Here is a 24,235-nt window from a genome sequence, read left to right on the forward strand (position 1 = left end):
TACAGAGCCATGGGGAAAGAGCAGGGGAGTGGGATTATTTAGATAGCTCTACCAAAGAGCCGACACATTGGGCTGAATGGCCTCCTTCTATGCTGTATGATTCTATGATTGATTTTGCACATTTGTCAATTGTGTACTAATGAAACAACCAGCTAATGTATTAGAAAGGAGCACCAAGTGTGAAGTAACTACTGTATAATACAACACTTCAGGTAATCACTGTGATTCTGCATTTTCTATGTAACATTCAATGAGATGTCATAGAACATCATACAATAACTAAAAATAACAATTAAGTCAAACATTGAGGAGCAGCTTTCACTTGAGTGTCAGGTAACAGCTCATTTAATATTGAACAGTAGACAGGAAAGACCTGGGTTCAAAAAAGGACCGGATGCAATACTGATAAAAATTATGCTTTATTTAATAAAAATAAACAAATTATATTGCAATTCATTCATGGTTAAAATTAATTTTTAACTTTACTAGTTTACAGGTGCCGTAACAGGACAACAGTGTATACTTGTATAGCTCTTTTAAGGTAGTGAAACATTCCTAGGTGTTTCACAAGAAGGCGAGAAATTCAGACACTAAGCAGGAATTGGAAGAAGAGTTAGAATGCAATGCTCCATCTCACCCTCAGTAAGCTCCCCGCTGGAGTGGAGCTAAGTTACAGAACAAACGGGAAACTGTTCAACCTCCGTCGGCTCCAGTCCAGATCCAAGGTTGTTCCATCCTCTGTCGTCGAATTACAGTATGCAGACGACGCTTACGTCTGCGCTCACTCAGAGGTCGAACTCCAAACCATCGTCAACACCTTCACCGAAGCGTACGAGAGCATGGGCCTGACACTAAACATCCGTAAGACAAAGGTCCTCTACCAACCTGCCCCCGCCACACAGTACTGCCCCCCGATTATCAAAATCCACGACAAGGCCTTGGACAACGTGGACCACTTTCCATACCTCGGGAGCCTACTGTCAACAAGGGCAGATGTCGACGACGAAGTCCAACACTGCCTTCAATGTGCCAGTGCAGCCTTCGGTCGCCTGAGGAAGAGAGTGTTTGAAGACCAGGACCTCAAACCCGGCACTAAGCTTATGGTCTACAGAGCAGCAGCGATACCTGCCCTGCTGTATGCCTCAGAGACATGGACCATGTACAGCAGGCACCTCAAAGCACTGGAGAGATACCACCAACGCTGCCTCCGCAAGATCCTGCAAATCCATTGGCAGGATAGGCGCACCAACGTCGGTGTTCTTGCTCAGGCCAACATCCCCAGCATCGAAGCTTTGACCACGCTCGATCAGCTCCGATGGGCGGGTCACATTGTCCGCATGCCTGATACGAGACTCCCAAAACAAGCGCTCTACTTGGAGCTCCGGCACGGCAAGAAAGCCCCAGGTGGGCAGAGGAAACGCTTCAAGGACACTCTCAAAGCCTCCTTGAAAAAGTGTAGCATCCCCACCGACACCTGGGAATCCCTGGCCCAAGACCGTACAAAGTGGAGGAGAAGCATCCGGGAAGGCGCCGAACACCTTGAGTCTCTTCGCTGGGAGCAAGCGGAAGCCAAGCACAGGCAGCGCAAGTCAACCCAAGCACCCCACCCACCCGCCCCTTCAACCACCATCTGCCCCACCTGTGACAGAGACTGTATGTCCCGCATTGGACTCATCAGTCACCTGAGAACTCATTTTTAATGTGGAAGCAAGTCATCCTCGGTTCTGAGGGTCTGCCTAAGAAGTAGGGGAGATGACTGACGGTCGGTAGGTTTTGAGTAAACTTTTAAAGATGAGGAGGGGTGTAACAAAGGGGACGTGGTTAAGGAAAATAATTCCAGAGAGCATGGTGCATGGTAGTTGAAAGCTATACCACTGATAGTGAATCAAGAGAAGGGGGTAATCGCAATAGGTCAGCCTCAGAACAGTGGAGGGTGTGATCTAGGATGCAAGGATGGCGGAGGATGATGTAGGCAGAATAAGGCCATGGAGGGATCTTTAGACAAAGTTGGAGATTTCAAAATCAACGTATTGTGGAGTAGGGAACGAGTGGAAGTCAGTGAGGATAGGGCTGATGGGTGAGCAGGACTTTACAGGATAGAATGCTGATGACAAAGTTCTGGATTAGTTGGAGTTTGTGTAGGATGATGTTCAAAAGGGCGATGAGAGCATTGAAGAAATGAAATAACAGCAGAAATCGTTGGAAAAACTCAGCAGGCCAGGCAACATCCGTGGAGAGAGAAACAGAGTCAACGTTTCGGGTCGAAGACCCTTCTACAAATGAATCCTGGTATTGACAAAGGCTGATGCGGATTTTAGCGGCTGTGGGGTGAGGTGAGGATAGATGCAAACATTATTGTCAAGGTGGAAATAGGCTGTGCCAATGATGGATTGGATGTGAGATTTGAAGCTCAGATTAGTTCAGAATCAAATAGACACTTAGGTTGCACACTATTGGGTTTAGTCATAGAGTGTCATAGAGCTATACAGCACAGAAAGAGGCCCTTCGGCCCATCGCGTCCACGCCGGCCATCAAGCCCTGTCTAATCTAATCCCATTTTCCAGCATTTGGTCCGTAGCCTTGTATGCTATAGCATTTCAAGTGCTCATCCAAATGCTTCTTGAATGTTGTGAGGGTTCCTGCCTCTACCACCCTTTCAGGCAGTTAGTTCCAGATTCCAACTCACCCTTACCCTGAGTGAACAACTAAGCAGAGTGGTGGAATCAGGGACTAGGTTCAGAGTTTCTGACTAGAGCTAAACATGGTGGCTTTGTTCTTGCCAATGGTTGGCTGGAGGAAGTTCCAGCTCTTTCTCCTGGAAGATTTCTTTCTTCATTTTTACTGTGCAAATTTTTTTTTGCTGCTGCAGCCATTTTTGATTTTGGTGAGAACTGTTGGTTTATCAAGTAAAAAAATAACCAAAACCAATTTGTTACCCACATTGGAATATCAGATTACAAGGATTATCCAGTGCAAAATGCACTGCACTAAAGTGTTTTCTGACCAGAAATCAGATAAATGAGAGATTTAGATTAAAAAGTTCCAAATTAAACAGGGTAGACTACTGATAAACATAGAAACATAGAAGATAGGAGCAGGAGTAGGCCATTAGGCCCCTCGAGCCTGCTCCGCCATTTAATGAGATCACGGCTGATCATCCAAATTCAGTACCCTGTCCCTGCTTTCTCCCCATATCCCTTTAGCCTTATTATATTTATATACCCTTATCCTTCTTGAATATATTTAATGAATTGGCCTCAACTGCCTTCTGTGGTAGAGAATTCCACAGGTTCACCACTCTCTGGGTGAAGAAATTCCTCCTCATCTCTGTCCTAAATGGCTTACCCCTTATCCTTAGGCTGTGGCCCCTGGTTCTGGACTCCCCCGCCATCGGGAACATCCTTCCTACATCTAATCTGTCTAGCCCTGTTAGAATTTTATAAGTTTCAATGAGATCCCCTCTCATTCTTCTAAACTCCAGCGAGTATAAGCCCAATTGACCCAATCTCTCCTCATACATCATTCCTGCCATCCCAGGTATCAGTCTGGTGAATCTTCGCTGCACTCCCTCCATGGCTAGAACATCCTTCCTCAGATAAGGCGACCAAAACTGCACACAATACTCAAGGTGTGGTCTCACCAAGGCCCTGTACAACTGCAGCAAGACATCCTTGTTCCTGTACTCAAATCCTCTCGCTACGAAGGCCAACATACCATTTGCCTTCTTAACCACTTGCTGCACCTGCATGCTTACCTTCAGCGACTGGTGCACAAGGACACCCAGGTCTCGTTGCACTTCCCCTTTTCCTATTGCCGTTCAGATAATAATCTGTCTCCCTGTTTTTGCCACCAAAGTGGAAAACCTCGCATTTATCCACATTATACTGCATCTGCCATACGTCTGCCCAATCACCCAACCTGTCCAAATCATACTGGAGTTTCTCTGCATCCTCCTCACAGCACACACGCCCACCCAGCTTTGTGTCATCTGCAAACTTGGAGATATTACATCTAGTTCCCTCGTCTAGATCATTAATATATATTGTGAATAGCTGGGGTCCTAGCACCGATCCCTGCGGTACCCCACTAGTCACTGCCTGCCACTCAGAAAAAGACCCGTTTATTCCAACTCTTTGCTTCCTGTCTGCCAACCAGTTCTCTATCCAAGTCAGTACCTTGCCCCCAATCCCATGTGGTTTAACTTTACATGCTAATCTCTTATGTGGGACCTTATCAAAAGCCTTCTGAAAGTCCAAATACACCACATCCACTGGTTCTCCCTTATCTATTCCACCAGTTACATCCTCAAAAAATTCCAGTAGATTAGTCAAGCACGATTTACCTTTTGTAAATCCATGTTGACTTTGTCTGATCCTGTCACTGTTTTCCAAGTGCTCTGCTATTACATCTTTTATAATGGACTCCAGCATTTTCCCCACTACCGATGTCAGGCTTACTGGTCTATAATTCCCCGTTTTCTCTCTACCACCTTTTCTAAATAGTGGGGTAACATTAGCTACCCTCCAATCCATGGGAACTGTTCCAGAGTCTATAGAATTTTGGAAGATAAAATTCCATCTCTTCATTTTCCTTCATAGAAACATAGAAGATAGGAGCAGGAGTAGGCCATTCGGCTCTTCGAGCCTGCTCCGCCATTCAATGAGATCATGGCTGATCATCCAAATTCAGTACCCTGTCCCTGCCTTCTCCCCATATCCCTTGATCCCTTTAGCCTCAAGAAATATATCTAACTCCTTCTTGAATATATTTAATGAACTGGCCTCCACTGCCCTCTGTGGCAGAGAATTCCACAGGCTCACCACTCTCTGGGTGAAGAAATTCCTCCTCATTTCAGTCCTAAATGGCTTACCCCTTATCCTTAGACTGTGACCCCTGGTTCTGGACTCCCCGGCCATCAGAAACATCCTTCCTGCATCTAGTCTGTCGAGACCTGACAGAATTTTATAGGTTTCGATGAGATCCCCTCTCAATCTTCTAAACTCCAGTGAGTATAAGCCCAATCGACACAATCTCTCCTCATACGTTATTCCTGCCATCCCAGGTATCAGCCTGGTGAATCTTCGCTGCACTCCCTCCATGGCAAGAACGTCCTTCCTCAGGTAAGGTGACCAAAACTGCACACAATACTCAAGGTGCGGTCTCACCAAGGCCCTGTACAACTGTAGCGAGACATCCTTGTTCCTGTACTCGAACCCTCTTGCTACAAAGACCAACATACCATTTGCCTTCTTAACCGCCTGCTGCACCTGCATGCTTACCTTCAGCAACTGGTGCACAATAACACCCAGGTCTCTTTGCACTTCCCCTTCTCCCAATCTATTGCCATTCAAATAATAATCTGCCTTCCTGTTTTTGCCACCAAAGTGGATAACCTCACATTTATCCACATTATAGTGCATTTGCCATGTTTCTGCCCAATCACCCAACCTGTCCAAATCGTACTGGAGTTTCACGACATCCTCCTCACAGCTTACCCTCCCATCCAGCTTTGTGTCATCCGCAAATTTGGAGATATTACATCCAATTCCCTCGTCCAGATCATTAATATATATTGTGAACAGCTGGGGTCCTAGGAGATTTAGAGGGGATTTGAGGAGGAACTTTTTCACCCAGAGGGTGGTTGGAATGTGGAACTCAATGCCTGAAAGGGTGGTGGAGGCAGGAACCCTCACAACATTCAAGAAGCATTTGGATGAGCACTTGAAATGCCATTGCATACAAGGCTATGGACCAAATGCTGGAAAATGGGATTAGACTGGACAGGGATGGATGGGCGGCGCAGACACGATGGGCCGAAGGGCCTCTTTCTGTGCTGTAAAACTCTATGACTCTAAAACTCTATGACTCTATGACCGATCCTTGCGGTACCCCACTAGTCATTGCCTGCTACTCGGAAAACGACCCGTTTATTCCAACTCTTTGCTTTCTGTCCGCCAACCAGTTCTGTATCCAAGTCAATACCTTGCCCCCAATCCCATATGCCTTAATTTTGCACGCTAATCTCTTATGTGGGACCTTATCGAAAGCTTTCTGAAAGTCCAAATACACCACATCCACTGGTTCTCCTTTATCAAATCATTAGTCACCTTCCTTTTCCTTAGGCATGGTGATGGGGTTCTTTGTTCAAACTGTCACTGAGTTTGCAGTGTGGGTAAACTATCCACGAATAAAAAGATTCTAAAATTTACTAATTTAAAATGATTATTTTACAAAGACTAAAATGCAATGAGATTTTGGGGGTGATTTTGCCAATGGGGGCGCGTTGGAGGCGGGACTGCTGCTTGTCGGGTTTTAGTCTCGCCTCCATCGACTTGTGGCCAACCCACGCTATTTTCCCTTGATTGACCTTGTTAAGCCCGCCCAGCGGGCTTAGCAGGCCAATTAAGGAGAAGCCGGATACAGAGAACGTCAGCGTATGACAGTTCATCTGTTAAATTTTTTTAGATGAATTGTCATCGTTTGGCAGCTCTGTGAAGCTGTCAACCACTGACATTCTCTGTTGTTTGAGGAATCCTTGTACTCAAGACTCATTAAACCTGTTTTGTGAGCAGGAATCAGATGGCTGTTGCATCGGAGAATGCAGCAGCCATTCTGTCATCTCTGCCGGTGAGTAATAGAATCGTACCAAGATGAGCACCACCACCAGCCACACCAGCAGCAACCACAACAGCAGCCTTCTCCTCAACGGCCTGATGGTCCACAGGAGAGAGGGGGGCACCACAGGGCTGCAGCGCACTGGAGGCGATATCCCCAACACAGGGTATACAGGCAGAGGATGAGCTTCCTCAACATGACTGAGCAGCAGTGCATCAGGAGGCTCAGGCTATCAGGCAAGGTCATCGCAGACATTTGTTGCTTGCTGGAACAAGATCTGCTGCCCAGAGGTCCTGGTGGACACTCCTTGCCAGTGACTGTCAAAGTCACCACCGGATTCAACTTCTTCATCTCAGGCTCCTTCCAGGGATCTGCAACAGACATTTGCGGGATCTCCCAGTCGGCTGCACGCAGATGCATCACACAGGTCACCGATGCCATGTTTCACAAGTCAGCCAATTATACCAACTTTGCCATTGATGAAGCCAGTGTTACTGAGCGGGCGCTTGGCTTTGCGGCTCTGGCTGGCTTCCCACAGGTGCAGGGCATCATTGACTGCACACATGTGGCCATGAAGGCACCCCCACATCACCCAGGAGTGTATGTAAACTGCAAAGGTTTCCACTCCCTCAATGTGTAGCTCGTCTGCAACCATAAAAAGATGATTATGCATGTGCGCGCCAAATTCCCTGGCAGCTGTCATGACCCTTTCGTGCTGCACCAGTCCACCCTCCCTCAGCTCTTCGCACCACCAAACACACTTACCGGCTGGCTGCTTGGAGACAAGGGCTATCCACTGAAGATGTGGCTCATGACCGCCCTGAGGAGGCCAAGTACTGAGGCCAAGGAGAGTTATAATGAGAGCCACACGTCCACCAGATGTGTCATAGAGCAAGCAATAGGCATGCTGAAGATGCGCTTCAGATGTCTTGACAGGTCTGGAGGAGCCCTTCAGTACGCACCATCCAGGGTCTCCAGAATCATGTTGTTTGCTGTGCACTGCACAACATAGCGCAGCAACCAGGATTGGAGCTGCAGGAGGAGCATGGCGTACAGCACACAGCCTCTTCAGAGGAGGAGGAGGACGAGCAGGTGGAAGATGAGGAGGAGGAGGAAGAAGCTGAGATGCAGGTGCCACGAGCAGTAGCGCACATTGCTGTCCGGCAGGCCTGGGATGGCCTCATCATGGCCAGATTTGCTTAACTTGCTCTAATGCAGCCACATGCCTGCCATATGCTGTACTAACTTTCCCCCTCGCAACAACACCATAAAGCATCCCTACAATCATAGAATCCAAGAAAGTTACAGCATGGAAGGAGGCCATTTAGGTCCATCGTGCCCGTGCCGGCCAACAAAGAGCTATCCAGCCTAATCCCACTTCCCAGCTCTTGGTCCGTAGCCCTGCAGGTTACAGCATCCCAAGTGCACATCCAAGTACTTCTTCAATGTGGTTAGGGTTCCTGTCTCTACCACCCTTTCAGGCAGTGAGTTCCAAACCCCCACAACCCCCTGCTAAGGGAAATAGGTTCTTTCTATCCACTTTATCTATGCCCCTCATAGTTTTATACACCTCAATAAGGTCTCCCCTCAGTCTCCTCTGTTCCAAGGAAAACAGACCCAGCCTCTCCAGTCTTTCCTCATAACTAAGATTCTCCACTCCCAGCAACATCCTTGTAAATCTCCTCTGTACCCTCTCTAGTGCAATCACATCTTTTCTTTAATGTGGTGACCAGAATTGCACGCAGTACTCCAGCTGAGGCCTAACTAGTGTTTTATAAAGTTGAAGCATAACCCCCAGAAATGGTTCCAATTCCTCAGGAATCTAAAGCCCTCCCTCCTACACCATCTCTCCAGCCATGCATTCATCTGCTCTATCTTCCTATTTCTGAACTCACTAGCACGTGGCACTGGTAGTAATCCGGAAATTACTACCTTTGAGGTCCTGCTTTTGCTCTCAATTTGGCCATTGCTTTCACCCAAAGGCCCAATGCTCCAGGTTAAATAATGTGTCACCATTCACTCCAACGTTTGAGGCAAAAATGGACAAGTCCCGAAAGTGGTGCAAAGTAAAACAATGATGTATCCAATCAAAACAAATGAAATTTAGCACTAACATTTGTTGATACACCCACGTGCTTACCCTTGTGCCTCTACTTTTGCGTCATTTTTCATTTGCAAGTGCTTCTACGAGGTGCAACCCTTGTGGCTTAAGCAGAGGTAGTTGCAGGCTGCTCACTTCCCTGCTGCGACTGTGTAGACACTTTTGGTGGACATCCACTGGGTTTTGGAGCCTGTGATGGCCCTGCCAAAGTCTGCTCCTCCTGTGATTGTGCAAGGGCAGACTCGGCCATTGGGATCCAGGAGGCATCTTGGGCTCTGACTGCAGGGGAGAAATCGGAGAGCTTTGAGAAGAGCCCGCACTTCCATGTCCCCTCTCACCATCACCTCTCTTATGGGCCACCTGCACTTCCCTGCTAGCGAGGAGCTGGCAAGCACCTTGCTGCACAGCAGTGGGGCGATGAAGGCCCAAGTCATCGTTTACATCCCTCCTTGAGAGGAGGTCTATGAGTGCCTGCCATCTGTTGTCCACAGCTAGCATATGCTCATGTGAGAGGCGCATTTGCTGCTCCATGCAGGTGGCCATCCTTTCCATGGAACGGTACATCGTCGCCATCGCCTGCGACATAAGAAATAGGCGAAGGAGTAGGCCATTTGGCCCTTCGAGCCTGCTCCGCCATTCAATAAGATCATGGCTGATCTTCTACCTCATTTCCATTTTCCTGCACTATCCCCATATCCCTTAATATTCAAAAATCTATCGATCTCTGTCTTGAATATACTCAATGACTGAGCCTCCACAGCTCTCTGGGGTAAAGAATTCCAAAGATTCACCACCCTCTGAGTGAAGAAATTTTTCCTCATATCAGTCCTAAATGTCTGACCCCTTATTCTGAGACTGTGACCCCTGGTTCTAGACGCCTCAGCCAGGGGTCACAGTCTCAGAATAAGGGGTCAGGCATTTAGGACTGATATGAGGGAAAATATCTTCCCTGCAACTACCCTGTCAAGCCCTGTAAGAATTTTGTATGTTTCAATGAGATCACCTCTCATTCTTCCAAACTCTAGATAATATAGGCCTAGTCTACTTAATCTCTTCTCATAGGACAACCGCCCCCCCCCCCCATCCCAGGAACCAGTCTGGTGAACCTTCGTTGCACTCCCTCTATGGCAAGTATATCCTTCCTTAGGTAAGGAGACCAAAACTATACACAATACTCCAGATGTGGTCTCACCAGGGCCCTATATAATTGCAGTAAGAAGTCTTTACTCTTATACTCAAATCCTCTTGTAATAAAGGCCAACATACCATTTGCTTTCCTAATTGCTTGCTGTACCTGCATGTTAACTTGACATGGTGGTACTCATGTTGGAGTTGGACTACTCAATTCTCTGAACATTTGCAGACATCGTGGCTGCAAAAGATGCCAGAGCCTCATGCAATTGTTGCTGCCCCTCCAAGATCACCCTCTTTCTCGATGGCCCCCAAGGCTCATCATCTGCATGTAGCTGAGCAGAGCTTGGAGCGTCCTGCGCCCTCCAATGAGGAGTCTCCACTACTGTCCCTGTCAACACCATTGTTCTTGCTCACTTGTGAATTGTGAGACACCAGGGCCTAGAAATTGAGTTTTGGCTTAGCCAGGGCTTTAGCGCCGGAAGTTAGTGCCGGCGCTAAGTCCCCCTGCGCGCGCCAAAAATTCAGCAGGGCCGCGCCCAAACGGCTGCCGGCGCTACTGAAGGGTCTTTGCGGCGGTAAATCGGCGCTAACTGCCGTTTCGCGCCGCAATTCCGGCGCTGCGGCACCCGATGCGGTGCGGCAGGCTCGGGAAGTGCAGGCCTCCTCCTTCCCTTAAGGAGGAGCTGCCTGCACCCGGCCGCGGCCCGCGAAAATCTTTTTAAAAATGAGCCCGGCACCTCGGACAAGTGCCGGGCTTGCTTCTGTTCCGGGGGGGGGGGGGGGGGGGGGGAAGTCCGGGGAGGGAGCTGCGGCCAGGCGGCCGGCGGGAAAGCGGCCGGCCGCCGCGGGGCCTTTAATGCGCCGGCGCAAAGACTTGTAAGACTCTGTTGCCAGAGTCTTAGTTGCGGCTGCCATGGGCGAGGCGGCCGCAACTGAATTTCGGCGCTGGGGCCCGTCGGCATGGCAACCGGGACGCTGCGCACACCGATGACGTCATTGGTGCCGGCGCAGCGCTACCGGTCTACCGCGGCGGAAGGGCCCCAGGCAATTTCGGCGCCGGCGCCAATTGCAGCGCTAGGCCCTCTAGCGCCGCAAAATCGGCGCTAAGGGCACTCAATTTCTAGGCCCAGGTGTCTCTAATCTATGGCGCAAAGAACCCACCAAGATGTGTGTATCTGCGCTGGTGCTGGGTGCACTTGGGTCTGGTGATGCTGCACCCTCAGAGGCTGGAGGTTCCTCTCAGGAATTGTCTTTCTCCTCCGGCTGGAGAGTGCGGTGGGTAGCTGATAGACCTGTGGGAGTGTAAAGAGATGAATTCGAAGTGTTATAATAAGAATGGGTAGTGTTACCATTATGCACATGATATTTCACTGGCTGCTGACATCAGTTACCATACGGGTGACTGTTGTATGCCATGTGGCTTTATAGGATGTGATTCTGTCACCAGGTTGCTGGGATGTCCCCCTCTCTCCGTCTCCTACACCGTCAGCATCGCTGGAGCTCCTGAAATTTCCAGAGCCACTTCCTTTGCTGCTGTGAGGTGTGCAACCACTGGAGGGCCACCTCCGGTTCTCTCCCTCTCCCTGTTGTTGTGGGCTCTCTTCTTCTGCAAGGAGGGAAAGAGAAGTTTGAGTGAGAGTAATGGAATGAGTGTAAGGAATGGATGGGTTACATCTGTAGAGGATGACTATGAGGGTGCCAATGCCAAATGGCCTCCTTCTGTGGTGTTACTTGCTATGATTGTATTAGGTTGAGGGTGATTGTGAGGGGTGGTTAGTCAGATGGGGATGTGAGTATGTACACAGAGAGAGATGGGTGGATGTGCAAGGTATGTTAGTGTAAGGAATGATGTGCAGGAGTAGGCTTGGGAAGGCAGAGTGATGGGGATGTGTTTACAGGCACTTCAGGACGAGGGTGAGTGTGGCATTGCACTCACCTTTCCTGACCTCATGAGATCATTGAAGCGCCTCCTGACCACATTCCTGCTGCTGACCTCCTCAGCAATATCCAGCCAGGCTCTCTTTGTTGCTTGTGGAGGTCTCCTTTGCCTGTCAGCAGGGAAGAGGACCTTCCTGTATGCTCTGACAGCCTCCAGAAGAGTTTGCAAGGAAGAATCAGAGAACCGGGGAGCAGCCCTCTGCCTTTGGCTATCCATGTTTCAAAAGTTTTATCTCTCCTATGGCCTTTCCCTGACACCTTCCACCCTCCCCTGGAAACCTTCAAGTGAGTTCAGTGCAAGGCTGCTTTAAATATGGGCACTGGAAACGAGTCATCGATGATGTCATCAAACCCGCACCATTTAATAGGACCGGGAAACACGCATAACTCTTTCAATTGGGGCCATTAAGTCGCTTTGAGCAGCACGTTGCTGAAAACATCTCGTTTCGGACCCGCTACGCCACCCGCAAGCACACAACCCAACGCAAAGGTGAAAATTCCAGCCACAATGTCCTGGCACAGTTGATGTGTGTCAATGGTGCAATATCATCTGTATAGCTGTCTTGCAACAAGTTACAAATTGCACTTAATGACAGAATTCAACAAATATTGGTTCTTAAACAGTTCTTCCTCCTCCAAATGGCTCCCAAGATATGTTTAGTATGTGCCTGAAAGAATCTGAAGAATACACTCTCAAAACAGACAGAATTCTTTCTAACAAGTATCATGAACACATACACAGAGTGTTATTCACTAGTCAAACTTAAGACGCTGAAAAGAGAAACAGTAATAACCTGTATACATGTGTGTGTGTGTGTATCACACTCACATCCCTCCTCAGTTAGTTACTGGCCTCAACTATCACAGAGGGTAGGCACAGACTGAAGACCTGGGCACTTCTCTATGTCACCTGGACTGCTTGCATGCAGGTGGCTTTTGAGCAACATTAGTAGATGCCTGGGAGCAGGATGCCCTCATGCCCTCTTGATCATCAGTGATGGTGTATGGCTCATGGAGACCCAAAGAAAGAAAAGTACCTTTAAAAGGGGAGTTGTACTCTAGAACAAATATAAGTAGTTAAGTTATGTTTGGGAGTGCGTTCAAATCTGTAACACACTCTCAGAATTTAGATGTTCTATAGTATAATTTAACTGTGTGTGTTACTACTTTATGTCACACTCCGAATCATTATTGATTCTTTAATTAAATGTATTCTCTCACACTAAGTTGATGCCTCAGATCTACAGTATAGATTGTCTGAATAATCCAATAAACACTTCTGACTTATATGTTATAAAGTTATATTAATGCCTGAAAGTATTTAGCTCTTCATTTCATTTCTTAAAACAATGGGGTGAGGAATTAATGTACAACCATGGACTTGTAATAGTGTTAGCCAGAATTGTTTGACATGAGTATCCATAATTTAGGCTAAACATAGGATGCAGTAGAACAAACCTGCAACTATATTCTGTTGTCCCACTTACCAAATCCTTTGCATTAAGTGAGACCTCATCCCACCAGGGGGAGACAAAGTCATATTCACAGTTCAGAATCCTCTTAAACATGTATTGATCGCCCCTCTCATCGTAGAATGGTTCAAAGCCACACAGCCTGACAAAGGAATAAGAAATTGTCAGATAAAAGTTGTTCTATATACATAGGATTACATAGGATATACGACACAGAAACAGGCCATTCGGCCCAACCAGTCCATGTTGGCGTTTATGCTCCACACGAGCCTCCTCTCGTCTTTCCTTATCTAAATCTATCAGCATAATCCTCTATTCCCTTTTCCCTCATATGCTTGTCTAGCCTCCCCTTAAATGCATCTATACGATTTGCTTCGACCACTCCCTCTGGTAGCGAGTTCCACATTCTCACCATTCTTTGGGTAAAGAAGTTTCTTCTGAATTCCCTATTTGATTTCTTGGTGACTATCTTATATGGATGGCCTCTAGTTATGCTCTTCTCCACAGGTGGAAACATTCTCTGTGTCCACTTTATCAAAATTTTTCATAATTTTAAAGACCTCTATTAGGTAACCCCTCAGCACTTTTTTTCAAGAGAAAAGAAACCCAGCCTGTTTATTCTTTCCTGATATGTATACCCTTGCATTTCTGGTATCATCCTTGTAAATTTTCTCTGCACCCTCTCCAATGCCTCTATATCCTTTTTATAATATGGCGACCAGAAGTGTACGCAGTACTCTTAAGTGTGGTCTAACCAAGGTTCGATTCAGGTTTAGCATAACTTCCATACTTTTCAATTCTATCACTCTAGAAATAAACCCTAGTGCTTGGTTTGCTTTTTTTATGGCCTTGCTAACCTGTGTCGCAACATTTAGTGATTTGTGTATTTGTACTCCTAGATCCCTTTGTTCCTCTACCCCACCTAGACTCGCACCCTCCAAGTGATAAGTGACCTCCCTATTCTTCCTACCAAAATGTTATACTGTACCTCACATTTATCTGTGTTGAACTTCATTTACCAATTAAATGCCCATTCTGCAAGTTTATGAATGTCCTCCTGTAACTTGTTGCAGTCCTCCTCAGTATTGACTATCCCCCAAATTTGGTGTCATCCACAAATTTAGAAATCGTGTTTTTGTTTCCAAAGTCTAAATCGTTAATGTAAATTGTGAACAGCAGTGGTCCCAGCACTGATCCTTGTGGAACACCACTACCCACCTTCTGCCACTGTGAATAGCTACCCTTTACTCCTACTCTCTGCTTTTTGTCCTGAAGCCAGCCAGCAATCCATTCTGCTACTTGTCCCCTGACTCCGCATTCTCTGACCTTGTTCATCAGTCTATAATGGGGTACCTTATTGAAGGCCTTTTGAAAATCCAGATAAATTACATCTACTGCATTACCATTGTCTCTCTGTTACCTCTTCAAAAAACTCAATAAGGTTGGTCAAGCGAGACTTTCTCTTTTGAAATCCATGCTATTAATTATTATATTTTTGGTTTCTAGATGTTCTTCTATTTTCTCCTTTAGTAGGGATTCAATTTTTTTTCCTACCACCAATGTTAAGCTGACTGGTCTATAATTCCCTGGACATGTTCTATACCCCTCTTAAATATCGGTATTACGTTAGCTGTCCGGCAGTCCTCTGGCACTACACAGTTTCACAGCCACATCATTTTCCTCAGCAACTGTCTCCGGTTCTGACTTATTCCACGTGGATTCCAACTAAACTTCCACCCTTCGTGTTTCGGATCCACCCAGGTTTACAAATATCTCCAAGGTATTCATCGTTCCTCGAACTACTGCTCTCGCTGCATCTTGAGATCCACGCTCAACGTCATGCGGCGCCACATGAACAACCTCGACCTCTTTCTTCAGCAGCACCGACGCACTCTATCTCAAAGCTGTCCGGGTCCACAGTTCCATTTCATCCTTCGACTCATCCGACGCTTCAACAAAAAACTTTTTTTCTTCCTTTCCGATGTCAAGGATCGCAAGCTTCATCAACTCTTGAACACCAACGCCCCTCCGGAACCTTCTTCTCCTTCACTTTCCTTTGACCCCCCTTCTCCCAATCTCACCCCCTGCCGTGTCTTCACTATCCCCTCTGACCTTCCCCTCTCTGACCCCGAACGATCAGTCCTCAGCAAAGGCCTGAGCTTCATCCCCTTACGCCCCCACCTCAATGAATTTCGAGCTCGGCACGATGTTGAGCTCTCTTTCCGCCGCCTTCAGCTCCGTACCCACTTCTCTGGCCAGGAGTCTTCCCCCTGCACAGCTGACCCTTTCTCCCGCTTTCAGAATTCCTGTTCTACCTGGACCCCTCCCCCTGGCCTCTTACCCTCTCTAGATCTTTTCATCGCTAACTGCTGCCGTGACATTGGCCGTCTCCATTTCTCTGCTCCCCTCACTCACTCCAACCTACCGCCCTCTGAACTTGCAGCACTCCATTCTCTTAGATCCAACCCTGACATTGTCATTAAACCTGCTGACAAGGGTGGTGCTGTTGTTGTTTGGCGCACCGACCTCTACCTAGCGGAAGCTGAACGCCAACTCTCCGACACCTCCTCCTACCTCCACCTGGACCATGACCCCACTACCGAACATCAAACCACCGTTTCCAAGACTGTCACTGACCTCATCTCCTCTGGAGATCTTCCCCCTGCGGCCACCAACCTCATAGTTCCCCAACCCACACAGCCCGCTTCTACCTCCTTCCCAAGATCCACAAACAGGACTGCCCTGGAAGACCCATCGTTTCAGCCTGTTCTTGCCCCACCGAACATATCTCTTCCTATCTTGACTCTACCTTTTCTCCCCTTGTCCAGTCTCTTCCCACCTACATCCGCGACTCTTTGGACGCCCTCCGCCACTTTAACAGTTTCCAGTTTCCTGGCCCTAACCGCCTCCTTTTCACCATGGACGTACAATCCCTCTACACCTCCATCTCCCACCAGGATGGCCTGAGGGCGCTCCACTTCTTCCTTGAACAGAGGCCCGACCAGTCCCCATCCACCACTACCCTCCTCCGCCTGGCTGAACTTGTTCTCACATTGAACAACTTCTTCTTTGACTCCACTCATTTCCTCCAAATTAAAGGTGTTGCTATGGGTACACGCATGGGTCCTAGCTATGCCTGCCTTTTCGTGGGATATGTCGAACAATCTTTGTTCCAGTCCTACTCAGGTCCCCTCCCTCACCTCTTTTTCCGATACATTGATGACTGTATCGGTGCCGTTTCCTGCTCTCGCCCTGAACTAGACAATTTCATTCACTTTGCCTCCAATTTCCACCCTTCCCTCACCTTCACATGGTCCATCTCCGACTCTTCCCTTCCCTTCCTCGACTTCTCCGTCTCCATCTCCGGGGATACGTTATTGACCAACATTCACGACAAGCCCACTGACTCCCACAGCTACCTGGACTACACTTCCTTCCACCCCGCCTCCTGTAAGGACTCTATTCCATTCTCCCAGTTTCTCCGTCTCCGCCGCATCTGCTCTGACGATGCCACCTTCCACACCAGTGCTTCCGACATGTCTTCCTTTTTCCTCAACCGAGGATTCCCCTCTACCGTGGTTGACACGGCCCTCGACCGTGTCCGTTCTATCTCCCGCACTTCTGCCCTCACCCCTGCCCCTCCCTCCCGGAACCATGATAGGGTTCCCCTTGTCCTCACCTTTCACCCCACCAGCCTCCACATTCAACGGATCATCCTCCGCCATTTCCGCCACCTCCAAAGTGATCCCACCACCAAACGCATCTTCCCCTCCCCTCCCCTTTCAGCATTCCGTAGGGACCGCTCCCTCCGAGACACCCTAGTCCACTCCTCTATCACCCCCAGCAACCCTTCCCCTTCGCCCGGCACCTTCCCGTGCAAGCGCAGGAGATGCAACACCTGCCCTTATACCTCCCCCCTTTCCACTGTCCAGGGCCCCAAACACCCCTTCCAGGTGAAACAGCGATTTACTTATACTTCTTGCAATCTAGTATACTGTATTCGCTGCTCACGATGTGGTCTCCTCTACATTGGGGAGACCAAACGCAGATTGTGTGACCGCTTTGCGGAACACCTCCGTTCAGTCCGTAAGGATGACCCCGAGCTTCCGATCGCCTGTCATTTTAATTCACCGCCCCATTCCCACTCGGACCTCACTGTACTCGGGCTCTTGCATTGTTCCACGGAAGCTCAGCGTAAGCTCGAGGAACAGCACCTCATCTTCCGATTAGGCACTTTACAGTCTTCCGGACTCAATATCGAGTTCAACAATTTCAGATCATAACCTCGGCCCCCATTACATTTTTACTTATTTTTTTATCCACCCCTTTGTTTTGGCCTTCCCCCCCCTTTTTTCTCTCCCACATGGCAGCTGTCTCTCATTCTGCCAGCGCATTTCACACCTAATCTAGAGCCGTCTTTTGTCTCCACTAGTCCTATCACCATCTCGTCTCGTTTTGAATACCTCTTAATGTCTCTTCACTTCTCTTTTGTTCTCTCCCAGCCTGGCCTTTTAATCTATTTCATTTCTTGTGCTTTTCCAGTCTTGACAAAGGGTTTGACCCGAAACGTTGACTCTATTTTCTCTCCACGGATGTTGCCTGGCCTGCTGAGTTTTTCCAGCATTTTCTGTTGTTATCTCTGGCACTACACCTGTTTCTAACGAATTATTAAGTATGCGTAGTAATGCCTCTGCTATCTCTTCCCTAGATTGTTTTAAAATGCTTGGATGCAATCCATTCGGACCAGGGGTTTAATCCTCTTTGAGTTTGATTAGTTTCTTTAATATATCCCCTTTTTAAATTTTAAATCCACTTATCTCATTATTAATCTCATCATCCAATGTCATGTCCACCTGTTCTATCTCCCTGGTAAATACTGAAGCAAAATAATTATTTAATATTTCTGCCATGTCTCTATCGTTACCTGTGGTATTATCCTGACTCTCCATTATGGCCCCATTCCCATCCCAACCTTCCTTTTTTTATTGATGTGCCTATAAAATATTTTACTATTTTGTTTTATGTTCCTTAATAATTTAATTTCATAGTTCCTCGTTGCCTCCCTAATTGTTTTTTTGACTTCTCTCCTAATCTTTTCGTATTCTCCCTTATCATGCACTCCCCTGCTGTCTATGTACTTAATGTATGCCTCTTTCCTTACCCTCAATTGTTCCCTTATGGCTTTATTCATCCATGGAGTCTCATTATTGTTTAGTTTGTTCTTTCCTTTTAGCGGGATATATTTTTCCTGTACTCTGCTGAACACCGTTTTAAATGTTTCCCATTGCTGTTCTACATCGTTGTTTGCCAATATTGTTTCCCATTTTATTTTCCCAAGTTCTATTCTCAGCCCCTCAAAATCAGCTTTTCTCCAATCTATTAACCTGGTTTACATCATACTTACATCCTTCTCAATTATCATCTTAAAGTGTATTATATTATGGTCACTATTGCCTATATGTTCCCCTACTTTTACTTCTCTTATCTGCTCTGGTTCATTCCCCATTACTAGATCCAATAGTGAATCCTCCCTTATTGGGCTTTTTACATTTTGGGTTAGAAAAGAGTCCTGTACACATTGTAGGAACTCCATTCCCTTATCCCCTTTACCTACCTCTTTTGTCCAATTAATATCGGGATAGATGATTATTATTCTATGTTTTTTACTCATTTCCCTAATTTCTTCCTCCACCTCCCTTCCACTATTAGTATGTTGCTAATTTATACAAATTAGGGGAGCATGATGCTTTGACTCATTGCTAGTTTGCACCATGAGGTCTGTACCAGGTGTTGGTACTAAATGAAAGGGTTATTTCTACTGCTAAAGTACATGGATGAGTTTCTCATTCAGATTATTACTATATACTTAATTAACAGAACATAAGAAAGTTTGGAATAACAAAAGGCCTGATGCTACATTTTCAGAATCTTACAGTATGTAGGTGATGACGCCCACTGACCACATGTCAACCTCTGGTCCATAGGCATAGCCTCGTAAGATTTCAGGAGCTGGGATGGAAAGAACAAATTAAGGTTAGAGTTTAAATAAAATAAGCAAGTACCAAGCGTAACATCTTAACAAGCCAATTTCAGTTAAAACTGTTTAAAAGGGTAATTCAAGATTGTGGGAACACCATCATTTCCAAGTACCCATCCAAGCCACACACTACCCTGACTTGGACATGCACAGCTGTTCCTTCTTAGTCACTGGGTCAGAATCCTGCAATTCTTTACCTAACACCATTACGACAGCACCATCAGTACAAGGAACAAGGACTGCAGCAGTTCAAAGAGAAGGCCCACCAACACCTTCTCAAGGCAACTAGGGTTGGGCAATAAATGAGCTTTGCCAGCATTGCCCACATCTCAAGAATAAATACAAAAATGCGAACAGCAGTCCAAATATGACAAAAAAGGAATATGCAGAATTGCAAATAATACTATGAACTGAAATTCTGTCAGTACATATAATAATGTACTAGAAGTCCATTAGAATGCCCAGTGCAATGTGTTTTCATGTACTGAGACAGATCTGATGATGGCCACTTTTAAAAGGAAACACATATGCTGTAGAGAGAAACTCACTTAACAATTTGGTAACATTCCAATTAAAGTTAAAAAAACAATTACACGTTAAAATATATATATATATATCGTCAAAATCTAGTTTTACTAGAGGTAATACTAAGTAGTTAAGTTTTGGGCCATTAGTATACTGTACAAATTTTTCAAATTTATATTTTGATGAGCTTTTTGTGCATATCAATGTTACTGTTGAGAAATGGAACACTTTTCTCTAATTTATTAGCATAAGGATTAAATTCATATAAGGAAATAACAGGTTTCTATGTGCACTAGCTCACATTTGAACCATTTCATATTACTAAAAATCACTAAAACAGATTATCTGGCTATCGCACTGAAATTTGTGGGATCTTGCTGTGCACAAATTGGCTGCCGTGCTTCCTACATTATCACAGTGACTACAACTCAAAGGTACTTCATTAGCTATGAAGCGCTTTGAGATGTCTTGAGGTTATAAAAGACATTATAGAAATGCAAGTCTTTTACATAAATTTGGAATTAAACGTTGCATCTAGAAAATGATGAAATGTATGCATTAGGAGGTTTACTACCTTTTATCTATTGTTTACCATGGCTAGTGATACTTTCTGTGTATAACATCAAGGGGGAAAAATTGGTGATTGCCAGCAAAGCAGTCGGTGTCACCGCCAACTGCCGTTAACGGCCGACCGAAATGGTCGCAGTGCTAACTGACCTAAATTGGTGTGGGGGGCATGGAGGTAGGTGGCGCAACGCTAACCTTAGGTGCAACGCCGTCCTGGTGGTATTGCACGAGGGATCCGGGACCAATTTGTAGTCCTGGTGCGGCGTTGCTGCTTCCCCTAGCGTCTGTGTGCGAGGCTGTGAAGCTCGCAATGCATTGTGGGCAGGGAGGAGCTCTGAAATTTAAAGGGGCCATGCACATTGAAGCAAGACAAAATAAAATGCACTGATTCAATACATTTTTCAGCTTTTTCTGACTTTTTACAAATATTCAATATTTAAAAGAAGTTCCAAACGTGATTATTCAGTTCTTAAAGCTGAATTCCCTTCCTAAACTGAACAAATGATAAACTGCCTCAGCATTAACACAAATGGCTCAGCAAGCCAGGGAAGAGGCACCCAGGGTCTCGCACGCAGCACTCCAGCTTTGTGCAGGGGGTCAACACTGCAAGACTGGCCCTCTACTCATAGGGGCCAAGAGGCCCTCCAGAAAGAATAATGTGGGAGTACATTACCAAGGCCATCACTGCCAGCAGCGTCGCCCCCACCATCTGGCTCTGGTGCCCAAAGAAGCTACATGACTTCAGACCACTAGTCAAGGTCAATGAATGCATCTTCAAAAGCTATCACCTACCAACTGCACCACTAGCCTCACACACTTCTCAATGCACGACCCCCAATCACTCACCTACCAACAATCTGCACCAATGACAAGGCACATCTACCATTCCTAGCATCACCTCACCCCCTTGGAGGAGATGGTGCAGGCCATTCTTGGCAGGGGCAAGGCTGAGCCAGCGGTGGGGCTGAAAGGATACATGATGCGGGTATCCATGTACGTTATCCCCCTTCTGGCATGCACCTCTAGTTTTCCCGCCCACCCGTCAGCACAATTCCATCCTTGTGTCTTCCTCATTTCACACACCCAAGAAATGCAGCCTGCCCAGTTAGTGGGTCAACAAGAAGAGGTAGGCTGCCCAGCCAGTGGAACCGCAGGCGGATGATTCCATCTTGGATATCCCGGCCACAAAGGGGCCGTCTGGGATGCATCCTTCCATCTGATTCCTCCTCTTCGGCTTCCTCCTCTTCTATGTCTTGCTCTTCTGCGTCTTCTCTTCTGCGCCTTCCTCTTCTGCGTCTTTCTCTTCCCTCTGCAAGTGGATGCAGTAAATATGAAATGACAGTATAAGATGCTGCAAATACTCAGTAGGTCAGGCAGCATGTCGACCTGAGACGTGAACTTCACGGATGTAGCGTGATCTGCTGAGTATTCGCAGCATATTCTGTCTTTCCAAAGGCGTTCACTTACCATCCAAACCCTTGCAAGTGTCCAGCAGCACTCCCAAAACACTTAAAAAACTTTTCACATATATTGCAGCAAGCCACCACTTCAAGAAAATCTAAAAAACCAAGGCCAAACCCTTCCATTCAGACTTACCTGATTGATGTGTGCGTCCCTTTAACAGCTGCAGATATCACCGCTGTCAGCCTACTTAACCTGCCATGCTTCGGACCCAGCGCTGAATTGAGCGCTAGGGTCGAATTTCGCGTAGGTAACGTTAAGTCGGCACGCTGCCATTTTTTTTTACAGGGCGCTGCCAGCAAAGGGGGCCATGAATATGGCGGCCGACGTGGGACTGCCTCCAGCTGGCGCAAGAGCGGCCGCTGCCATTTTTTCCAGAATCACTGGCGCTAACAGGTGGCGGTAAGTAGATGAATTTCTTGACCCAAAACTCTAACTCATTTGTTTCACTAGGAAAGAAGTGACCATTCCATAGATTTATTTTTTGTTGTTTTACATTCTGCAGAGGCCAATCTGGAAACTTATTTGATGATTATGTATCTAAGATACAGGCTTCTAAACCTCCTGAAATTGAAGCTTATACCAGCTGAAAATTGGGTGGGTAGGCCTACTGCCGGGTCTCTGCTCGACCAAGATTTCCCTCCCCCATCACCTGAAGAAAAACCGTCAGTCATCCCTTCATCACTTCGCTGCATATAACACAAATTTTTTTTACAATTATATTAGAAGAGGGTAGTCAAGAGCAATGTTTGCCCCTTAAAAATTGAAAGCGATGATATTATCAATGATAATAAGGAAATGGCAGACATGTTGAATAATTACTTTGTGTCAGTATTTACAGTAGAGGAAGAGGATAGCATGCCAGAAATCCCAAGGAAACTAAATCAGGGACAGGGACTCAATAAAATTAATGTAAATAAAATAACAGTAATGAAGAAAATAATGGCACTAAAGAGTGACAAATCCCCAGCACCAGATGGAATCCATCCCAGGTTTTTAAAGGAAGTAGGTGAGCATATTGCAGATGCCCTAACTATAATCTTCCGATGTTCTCTTGATTTAGGAACAGTTCCTTTTAGATTGGAAAATTGTGCATGTCACTCCACTATTTAAAATTGGTGAGAGAGGGAAACCAGGGAATTATCATAGAGTCATAGAGTTTTACAGCACAGAAAGAGGCCCTTCGGCCCATCGTGTCTGCGCCGCCCATCCATCCCTGTCCAGTCTAATCCCATTTTCCAGCATTTGGTCCATAGCCTTGTATGCAATGGCATTTCAAGTGCTCATCCAAATGCTTCTTGAATGTTGTGAGGGTTCCTGCCTCTACCACCCTTTCAGGCATTGAGTTCCACATTCCAACCACCCTCTGGGTGAAAAAGTTCCTCCTCAAATCCCCTCTAAATCTCCTGCCCCTTACCCTGAATCTATGCCCCCTTGTTATTGACCCCCCCACTAAGGGGAAAAGTTCCTCTTTATCTACCCTATCTATGCCCCTCATCATTTTGTACACCTCAATCAGGTCCCCCCTCAGCCTTCTCTGCTCCAAGGAAAACAACCCCAGCCTGTCCAGCCTCTCTTCATAGCTGAGGCGCTCCATCCCAGGTAACATCCTGGTGAATCTTCTCTGCACCCTCTCCAAAGCAATCACATCCTTCCTATAGTGAGGCGACCAGAACTGCACACAGTACTCCAGCTGTGGCCTCACCAGCGTTTTGTACAGCTCCATCATAACCTCCCTGCTCTTATATTCTATGCCTCGGCTAATGAAGGCAAGTATCCCATATGCCTTTTTAACCACCTTATCTACCTGCTCCGCTGCCTTCAGGGATCTATGTACATGTACACCAAGGTCCCTCTGACCCTCTGTACTTCCTAGGGTCCTACCACTCATTGTGTATTCCCTTGCCTTATTTGTCCGTCCAAAATGCATCACCTCGCACTTTTCAGGGTTAAATTCCATTTGCCACTTTTCCGCCCATCTGACCAACCCGTTTATATCGTCCTGTAGCCGGAGGCTTTCCTCCTCGCAATTTACCACCCCACCAATTTTCGTGTCATCTGCGAACTTACTGATCATACCTTTTACATTCTCATCCAAATCATTTATGTAGATCACGAACAACAAGGGACCCAGCACCGATCCCTGAGGTACCCCACTGGACACAGGCTTCCAGTCACAAAAGCAACCTTCAACCATCACCCTCTGCCTCCTGCCACTCAGCCAGTTTAGGATCCAACGCGCCAAGGCACCCTGGATCACATGGGCTCTTACCTTCTTAACCAGTCTCCTATGCGGGACTTTGTCAAAAGCTTTACTGAAGTCCATGTAAACCACATCCACAGCATTTCCCTCATCCACCCCACTAGTCACCCCCTCGAAAAATT

At 46.7% G+C, this 24,235-nt stretch overlaps 1 protein-coding gene across 1 annotated transcript in view; it reads right to left on the reverse strand.

Annotated features, from left to right (window-relative positions):
• The window catches only part of LOC147124458 (calcium/calmodulin-dependent protein kinase type IV-like), a 418,574-nt gene that overhangs the window by 19,248 nt on the left and 375,091 nt on the right, over positions 1–24,235 (reverse strand). Inside the window, exons 8-9 of the mRNA XM_085987367.1 lie at positions 19,194–19,269; positions 13,276–13,402 (exon numbers count right to left, since the gene is read on the reverse strand). Coding sequence (XP_085843493.1) covers positions 13,276–13,402; positions 19,194–19,269 — 203 coding nt within the window. The remainder of the gene's footprint in view (positions 1–13,275; positions 13,403–19,193; positions 19,270–24,235) is intronic.

This window comes from Somniosus microcephalus, chromosome 1 (genome assembly GCF_052327205.1).
Source record: "Somniosus microcephalus isolate GS21.2 chromosome 1, FLI_Smic_1.0, whole genome shotgun sequence".
NCBI classification, from domain to species: Eukaryota; Metazoa; Chordata; class Chondrichthyes; order Squaliformes; family Somniosidae; genus Somniosus; species Somniosus microcephalus.